The 9,812-nt window shown below is 41.2% G+C and overlaps 1 protein-coding gene across 3 annotated transcripts in view; it reads left to right on the forward strand.

The window, feature by feature from the left end:
• CAPN1 (calpain 1) overlaps nucleotides 1-9,812 on the forward strand; it is a 56,800-nt gene that overhangs the window by 39,360 nt on the left and 7,628 nt on the right. For all 3 annotated transcript variants that reach the window (XM_039482711.1, XM_039482709.1, XM_039482712.1), the window contains exons 11-15: nucleotides 236-411; nucleotides 921-932; nucleotides 1,940-2,151; nucleotides 2,874-2,913; nucleotides 3,727-3,792. In XM_039482711.1, the coding sequence (XP_039338645.1) occupies nucleotides 236-411; nucleotides 921-932; nucleotides 1,940-2,151; nucleotides 2,874-2,913; nucleotides 3,727-3,792 (506 nt within the window). The remainder of the gene's footprint in view (nucleotides 1-235; nucleotides 412-920; nucleotides 933-1,939; nucleotides 2,152-2,873; nucleotides 2,914-3,726; nucleotides 3,793-9,812) is intronic.

The raw sequence follows: 9,812 nt of genomic DNA on the forward strand, positions 1-9,812 counted from the left end.
TTTAAAGCACTCAGACTTGCTGCGCTCAGGGGGGTGATTTTTCACCTCCCTGAGCCAGCAAGTTAGAGTGCTATAAAATGCAAGTGTAGACAAGCCTTTAGGTATGTCTGTCTACGTGATGATCCACAGTCATGCCCCGTAATTGCAGTGCAGACTTACCCTATACTTAAAACAACCAGGAATATGTAAGGATAGTGTATTGTTTAATTTATTCCTTTCTCTTCCTGCCATTCAGCTACATTCTGGATAAACCCTCAGTTTAAAATCCGACTGGAAGAGGTGGATGATAATGATGATGACTACAGCAGAGAGTCGGGCTGCAGCTTTCTCCTGGCACTCATGCAGAAGCACCGTCGCAAGGAAAGGAGATATGGGAAGGACATGGAGACCATTGGCTTTGCTGTCTATGAGGTAACTATGAGCTCTGTAACAATCCGTGCTCTCAGAGATTCCTAGCTTCTGATTAGCACAACCTCCTTGTCTCTCTCCCCTCTGAGAATAACAGTTCTTTATAAGATTAATAGGCTCACTTGGATATAATTAGCCTTCAAATGTTAGCTCATTGTTGAGCTGCCTCTGTACCTTGGATGAATTAACCTGTCACCCCAGCTTGTTGGGGCAGCAGGGCTTCTTTATAGGAACAGCGATTGCGGGGGTCGGGGACAACCTAGGGCTTCAAAGGTGAGTGCCCCTGAACAACATGTATACTTCATTGCAATGGCACAAGAGAAGTAAGGGATGTGAGGGGAAACCATTGCTTAAACACTGATCCAAGCATAAATACTTGAAATAGTGATTATAGGATTGCAGAAGATGACTGGCCAAGCAACTAACTAAATATAGATGTTATCTTTTTCCTGTTGGCTAACAGAACATTAGTTTCATTGTAACTTACTGACTTCTAATTTGTATCTCTACAGGTTCCTCGTGAGGTACGTATGGAAATTCTTTCATCAGATACCAACCATAGGTAATGCATATTTAAATCAATCCTTTTGGTAGGGATAACTTTGCATGATGATGCATAATGTGGCTTCACTTTGGATTCAGACACTTCTTCCTTTAGAAATGATCAAAGTGGCTCCAAGGCTTTTATTTTGTATCCATCCCAGACAACCTGAAAGTTCTTTGATATTCATCCAGATCAAGGTCTGAACAGCATGTCTTACTTTTATGGAATTTTTCATTCTTCTAATGGCACACCATTAACAGGAACTGATGTACTGTAATGACATTCTGTGTGTGTGTGAGTTTTCTGAGGTCCTATTTTTATTCTAAATATCTCTTAGGTACTTATATTGCCCCTTATCACTGTAATATATGAGCACCTCATAATACCGCTGTGAGGTAGGGAAGTATCCCTGTTTTACAAATGGAGAACTATGGCACAGAGAGTCTAAGTGACTTGCCCCAAGTCATACAGGAAGTCTGGTAGAGCAGGGACTTGAACCCAGGTCTTCTAGGTCCTTAGCTATTACCCTGACCACTGGACCATCCTTTCTCTCTAATGGCAGCCTTTCTGCTTCTCTGGGTTGGGCCATCCTATACTTGTTTTAAGAGGGATGGGTACAGTTCCCTTCAGAGCCCATCAACACTGCTCTTGAGTTAGCCAAAGGAATGTGATGTAGTTCTCAGACCCTGCAGGCTGGGAATATGGGAACCTGAGGTTTGATTCAATGTGTGGCAGCCATTACATTTATTTTCACTTGTTATTTGGGCAGGAAAACTTATGTGGCACAGAGGGAAAAATGCCAATGTCTTGACCACCGTGCTTCCAAAGGACCCTCTGCCCTTTTCCAAGGTTCTTCCTTCTTATCTTTTATTGTGGTACTGTTGAAACATCCTGGTTGGCTAGACCTTTGTACTGGGCCTTTAGCAGCCTGTGTGGAGCAGAAGATTTGCCAGCTCATGGCGGTGACTATATGTCTCTCTCTGGCAGTTTGTAGGCCAGTCTGCAGTTCACTTGAAACGAGAATTCTTCCTGGCGAATGCTTCACGAGCCCGCTCGGAGCAGTTCATAAACCTTCGTGAAGTCAGCACACGCTTCAAGTTGCCTCCAGGGGAGTATATTGTTGTGCCTTCCACCTTCGAACCTAACAAGGAAGGAGATTTTGTCCTCAGGGTCTTCTCAGAGAAAAAAGCTGGAACTGAGTAAGTAAGTTTCAGTCTTTGATTATGGCATGTGTTTTGTGTGAACTAGTAGCTGTTTTCCAGGAATTGGGTCCCAGAAGATAAAGGGATGAATCATATCCAGTACCACTACCACCTCTTGCATCCCCATGCTTTTTCTAACTGATGCTAGCCTATCAGGGCTTCCCAATCAAGGGCCATATAGGGAAAACTTTAATAATATCAAGGCCCTTTCACAGGGCTGCAGTTTGTACACGAGTGTGGGATTTTATTCATTTATCTCTATCATCATGTTTTTGCAATCTTTGGGAATCTTTGTTCCCAAGCATTGTATTGTTCTCTCTCTGGCTGACTGTGAAGAAGGAATGTGACACAAACTTACTTATTCTAGATCAGCCAAGGCCTTTAGTCCGTGTGGCTGTGGAAACCAATATGTAGGAGATGTGATGGTTGGGAAAAAGAGAGGGCTGATACAATGGATAGTATTGTGCCTTGCTATGCCAGAGATCCTGCATTAGAGCCTGTGATCTTTTTGCCTGGGCCCATAAGGGTTTGGGGCTGCCAAACATTACTGAAACATAGGTACCAGCCTCTCTTGCACCCAGAAACTTGTCCCTCTGAGAACTAATGTATAGCATTTATACACGCTCACACAATATTGTGACCACACAGTACCTCTTCTCTTGCCACAATGGTTTTGCTATTTTGATTCCTTCATGGACATTTTGTGTGTGTTTCTGCAGGGAGATGGATGATCCGATCCAGGCTAATCTTCCAGATGAGGTAAGAGCCCCTTATCCCCTAACCTCTGCAAGAGCAGAGACTAAGGATTCCTTTTTGAGGTTTAAGACCACTCAGAGTTCTAGCAGTCACTTGGTTTCAATTCACAGCCTGTGGCTATGTTCAGAGAGCCCTGTTTATGTAGTCATCATAAGAGGCTCCTCCTGTTTCCATACATTCTTCTGACAACTTTTTTAAATTTATTTTCTTTCCATGCTTGCCCTTTCCAGTAGAATAGGCAGCTAGAACTTGGTAGTTACTAAGTGTTGTTTCCTTGCATAAGAAGCCAAAGATCCATCTTTCAGTGCCATATTCCTAACTAGCTACTATGGCTCTATTCATGTAGTACAACTTCTGAGGCTGAGTCAGTCTAGTTGTCATGTAACCAGAGGCCTCAACAGCAGAAGATCTGGGTTGAACACAGATTTTTATCTACTATAGTTCCCCATCCCTATGCAAAATGTCTCTGCTCTCTGGGGAAACAGGACTTGTGTAAGAGTTCTGATTTAGTGGTGCGAAGGTATTGCTTGAGTGACCTAAACCTAACTCCCTCAGGAGCTAAATGCATTATTTTCACTGCACAACCCCTCCCCTACTAGTGAGAAGCTGAATGTGGGATTCAAATATTCAAATGTAGGATTCTACTACTTGGCTAGTGTTGCCATGATATCTTTACTACTTCTGTATTCTCCTGTCCAGCCATGGGCTCTCAACAAATTTCCTGGGATACATATTTCCTTGCTGCATGCCTTTCAGGGGCTGGGTACTTTGCTCTTCTGAGAAGTAGCCAATCAAAAGTTTGTTCTCTTTCCTCAGAAAGTGCTTTCTGAAAGTGAGATTGATGACAGTTTCAAGCAACTTTTCAAGCAGCTCGCTGGAGCGGTAAGTGTGCTGTTCTTACTGAGTTAAGATGAAGGGGCAAGTATATGGAGGAGGTGTGGCTGCAGCTCTTATTCCTTTGGCGGTGGGTGGAAAAGCAACGTCTATAAAGAAAAATGTATGTTCTATATATAGTGATCCCATTGAGGAGTCTCTACCTATTACAATATTACAATTTTGTGAGCAGTTGGAGCAAGTGTAACCTTGATTTATGTGTTCCCAAGTGTCGAAGAAAAACTCAGTTCTCACTTTTTGTTTGGATGCAGCAAAATCAAATACTTTATTATTTCTCCAGTAATTACCATGGAGGGAGAGAGTGCCATAGGACACAGGGTCCTGGACAGGTCTCTCAACTCTCAAACAATCACAGCAAGCCTTTATACCTTTTACAGACAATTTCTAGCAATAATACAGACAGTAAAAAACAACAAATACATATTGTTTATACATCTATCTCACTAGAAAAACAAGACTGCAAGACTGCACATTGCAAGGTCCTCTGTCTTACATTATCTTGCTTGGTCACAGTTAACCTAACTCATGCTAACTAACATTCATTAAGATCTCTTCAAAACCTTGTTAATTATTTACTGGCTTTTGTACTTCTAGTACAACAAACAATTTCAAATCTCAATTCGCATGAAACCATGGACTTCAGATTCTACAGCAAATATGTCAATCTTAGGGTTTTCATGGGATGTAATGACAATGCATGATCAGCACGAACATGAAAGGTATTGCTATTCTTACGTTATTTACAACAACAACAACAACAATATAATCCTAAATAACTAACAACACTACATATAATAACAATCCTATAGGAATAATATAATGGGGCTGTTGTACAATCGTGAACACAAAGCACAAAACATCATACCTAGTACATAAAGTAAACACTCTATAAGCTGTATGAAAGGCATTCCTTCCAGCTTGATATACATTCTAAAACATGGGAATTTGCCCTTGCAATTCAGAGATTCTTTGAACCTTTGGTAACAATGAAAGCAAATTTTGAAACTGATCAGGCATTATTCTAGTCCAATCAAAATATACCTAAAATCCAAGAGCCACTTACAATATTCTATCTGCATTCTATCTGCAGGCCAGTAAATGATATAATTGCCTGCAGCAGTGGTAAGATCAATATGTATATCTTGTAAAGTGGTGGCATTAACGCATACACAGCTATCATTAAAAATGGGTGTGTTCCTTGACCTCCACCCCCTCAACAAATATTGTCATAAACAGTGACAACTTCCCCTAGCTTCAGTTTATAGATACACTGAGCTGTGGTGGTTCTAACGGCCAAAATGTCCATTGACTCTCTATTCTCATCCAAAATGTCAGGTGTCATTCTAGGGGTACTGTCTAGAAATCAGTTGGAGATACCAGGTGGTCTAATTTCCCAGATGTCTCGGTAAACAATTACAGTCCCACAGGCATCCTCCCCATGGACCCAGCAGGATTCCCTAACCGGTCCATATGCTTGGAAGGAGCACTGTGAATGTCCACACTTCCATCCAGAAAGTGTCCAAGTATGTCTTCATGACCACAGATCAGATGGTACTCCTGTCTGTAAGGGCAGTGGGCCAAGTCTAGTCTAGATCCCACTGCAATGCCTTCCCAGCCTCAGTGATATTCAATAACATCTCTGTCAGTAACTTCTGGGTCATAGAACTCAACTCCAGCCTGTACTGAAGATAGCTGAGCTTCAAAAATAAGACTAGTGGCCTTCTTATCACGTTCTTGGCCTGGAAGAACAGTCCAAATGGCTACTACACTATTGGCCAGATGAAATAACCCAGCCCACAGGGATCTGGTCAATTTTTGTCCAGAGGAAATAACCCAGGCCTTTTGTTGTGCTAATCTAATGGTAGTGAGCAATCTGGGTATGTAGAAAACTGGATAAGGGCAATGTCAGGTAAAATCCAATTAATACATACTGAAGGATTTATCCAAAACACAGGGCACAGCCTGTAGAATAAACCCCAAAATCCAAATAATACCACAGTCCCAAGCATGGGTCCCACAAATTTCTTCCTGCCAGTATGTAATTCTTTGTTTCTTCACCAGGATCAGTTCTCAGTGTCCTTTTCAGTCAGGAATTCCTGGACTTTGGCAATGTCAGTGGAGTGAGTGTGTCTTCTTCTTTCCCAAAACAATCGAGGTTTAGCATCCTACAGGGGAGAGGTTTCCAGCACATATCACCCTGTAATAGCTGTGCTCTTTTCTAGAAAAGTCTAAAGGCACAGTTGGTCTGTCAGTGGTCAAGGGAGCTTTTTCCCTGCTGTCCAGAAGTACAGTAGAACTAGAAGAAAGAATAGGCTAATCATCAATAGGAAAATTCTTCTGATGTGGAGGGGTCTTTTGCAGTGAGAATCCTGGGTCCAAGCAGTCAGTTTGTGGCACTTCACAGCGGTGTCGGTAGTCAGCAGGACTGGGAAAGGGCCTTTCCAGCATGGAGCCAAGGCAGTCTTTCGCTGATGGATCTTTATGTAGACCCAGGCTCCTGGTTCCAACGAGTGCAAGGTTGCACAGGATCCTTTGGTAGTGCTTCCATCACCTGTGTATAAAAGACTTAACACATTTCATTAGTGCCTGACAATATTTAAGCATTATGTTATCCAGCAAATGAATGTCCATCTGAGCTTGCAGTTAGTAGTCAACATGGGGTGTCCTGTCAAATTTCATGAGGGCTGAGTCCAGTCGTTCGATTGGGAATGGTTCTCATACACCTCAGTGCCAAAAGAAGGGCATCTGGCCACCTTAAGTTCGTTTCAGCACAAATCTGGGCCAGTTTATTCTTTAAAATCCCGGTCTGGCGTTCCACTGTCCCAGCAGATTCTGGGTGGTGAGGGCAGTGAGTTGCACATAACTCCTGTACAATCTGTCCAGTAAAAATGAATTCCACGATCACTGTTGATCGTCACAGGGATGCCAAATGTCACAACAGTCCTGACACCTGCTTTCCTGCAGGGAAAAGCTTTAACCCAATTGGTAAATACATCAACTAAAACAAATACATATCCATAACCACAACATGTAGACATCGAAATAAAATCAATCTGAATATTTACAAAAGGTCCCCAAGGAGGAGAGTGGGCTGGCAATCTCGTGTAACTGCAACAACCAGTTTGCCATTCTCTACTTGGCTTTTTTTTCTCTTCATTTAACCTACAAAGGAAACTTTTACTCTTCAATTATACACCTTTTTCATACCATGAACACATAAACAGTACTGTTATACAGTACAGAAGTATTATCATTCAATGTATGCCACATATACCCTTTCACTAAAATAATCTTATTACAGAACTTTGGAAGAACAAGCCAGGACAAGCACACCCACTTTGAGAAGTTCACTTAATATAACTTCTAGTCCAATAGCTATCCACCATCCCCAGCCCTCTGGCTAAAAGTCTGAGGTAGCCAGAAGGATCCCGTGTACAATATGGGAGTGGGTTAACTTTTCATGTCCTTGCTTCCAAAGACTGTCAGTATGCAAATTTTAACAACAATTCTCAATTAAAAGATTTGGCCAATGTAGTTTCTTTCTCTTACTTAAGAAAATGTATTAGACTGTAGTATATCACATTTTTCTGATATAACTAAACACTTTGTACTCTAAGTTGAACAAAACAAGTATCTGCATTGCAATGCAACATTTTTGATGTCAAATCAGACCATCTCATGAAAATATTAAACACAACAATTCTTTGGCAAAACACCACAAAACAGAACACAGAACATAATTGTGACTGCCAGTAAATCATAGTATGTTGAATGCTGTGTAGCTGGCATTAATGTTCTTTGATTATCTGAAAGACAAAAACAGAGGTCCAGCAGTTAAATACTTAAAATATACAAATACTCTTGTTGATTCTAGGCAAAACAGAGGAATTACCCCATATTTTCTCGTATGTGCTTCTTAGACAGCCCTGGTTCAGCGGCCTCTACCTTATCAGTTAGTTAATTTGCATTAACACAGATGCTCTCCGGCTTGGTTTTTATTTCTTTTAACTCCTGCTTTTAAACACTGAAAGAAAACATCACCACTTATAGTGCCTGTAGGGCCTAATACAATGTCATTACATAGCACTGTATACATTCTTCAACTGATTTAACAAAATTGTTCATAGCCAAATGATTGCAATCTAATAAGTTCTTTGCCTGAATTCATTCACAAACATTTCATAGACACCAAAAACTGTTCTCTTAAAAATCACTTGCTTTTCCCTTCCAACAGCCACTTTTATCAACTTAAATCACCATTCCAAATATCCTTCTGAGTATGTGAAATCCTCATGCTTATATTCACTTACTCCTTCTTTCCACTACACCCTCAAAAGTTTCCAAATCTCTCTGTCTGTTGCCCTCCCGCTTGGGCCCGATCCTTTTTTCCCCACTGAATCGTCCCGTCCATGGACACGAGCTTGTTCCACAACCAGTTCTTAGCTAGGAGGGTGGGCTACGCAACTAGCCCCCACCCTTCTGGTCTTGTCCCCAAAACATTTCTACTCACAAGACTACCTGAGTCCTTCCTAGTAAGGCTTGCCACCTGGGCAAAAATACATGGCCATTCACTTAACACATAATCCAAACCCCTTTGGGGGCATACCCAGAGACCCACCCATTTGTGTGCTGACACTTAAACAGAAAAGAAAATTACAAAAAAAACAAAGAAAATTACAGTCTAAGCCAAATTTTTCTACTTCTATTATATTGTCTGCAAATTTCAGGACAACCCCAGAGCTTCATCGCACACATGGCTTCCACCCTGAGGAATTACGAGAAGTTCAGTTCCGCCACACACCTAACGCCCAAATGAACAGAGCAGAAAAACATCAGTAACCGGTTAAACAAAACAGAGCCAAAGCTAAATAGTGCACCAAAACCAAATAGTGTTTCCTTATTCTATTAGAGCTCACCTATAATCATGCTATTCTTAACACCTAACACCAACAGTACCAAACAAAGCAAACATAAACTAACAAGGGTAAAACAGATAGATGGTGTAAATTCTGCAATTGCTCACCAAACTGTGACAAATTCCTATTACTAATTTATCCCTCATGTCAGGCGATCAAACTGACAGAGCATATAATCAAATTTTAAAGCTTCATTAAAAATAATAAAACAACAATGGAGAGTGTTGGGAATGCTCCCACATCACTAAAATATGAATGCCCCAAGCCTTAAGCCACTTTAATACTTACACATATCCAGACTGGTATGTCTGTGTATAATGTTCAGAGAAGGGAAATAGGTGGACGGGAGATTATCCTGTATACAGCTTGTCCAGCATTTCCAACATGCTTCCACTCTTGGGATGGCTGTTCCTCTTTCAGTTCAGGTCAGCTGCCTGTCTGGCTTCAGGGTTGCAAAAACTGTTGGATCTCACTGAACCGTTAAGCTTTGCAAATGCAATCTCAGTTTTGTAACTTATACTGCTTTTTGGTTTGCCTTTTTTTTTTCCTCAACCAGTTGGAGCTGAAGCATTTTTACTTAGCACTTAGCATAGTCCACACTAATTCATGACCTTGAAGACAAAACAACTTCTCCCTTATCTCAGGGCTATTTCAAATTAACCCGTTCTAGACAAATTGCTCACACTGTAACAGAGGTTTTTCTTTGTGAATAAAGCTCCACTGAGATATATGATCTTATCTAGATTGAAGGTACCTTCTAATGGGCATTGTTTAAATGAATTTTCAATACAGATTCCAATCATTTAAATACCTGCAGGTTTTAGGACCATAATGTGTGGAATATTTAGACAGTCCCTTACCCATTTTCCACTCACACAGGAGAGACTCACAAGGAAAGGGGAGGGAAGATGGGTTCACACACTCCTAGACCCAGGCAGCTTACTATGCCAGGCTGAGTCAGGGATCTCCTAAAGATCCACTAATTACTCAGCCACTCACACTGGTGTACACACACACACCAAGGCCTCTTTTTCTTCCTTTTTCTTTTTCTTTCTTTTTTTAACCCTTTTTCAACCTTTTTATCTCTCTTTT

Source organism: Mauremys reevesii, linkage group 7 (genome assembly GCF_016161935.1).
Source record: "Mauremys reevesii isolate NIE-2019 linkage group 7, ASM1616193v1, whole genome shotgun sequence".
Lineage (NCBI taxonomy): Eukaryota > Metazoa > Chordata > Testudines > Geoemydidae > Mauremys > Mauremys reevesii.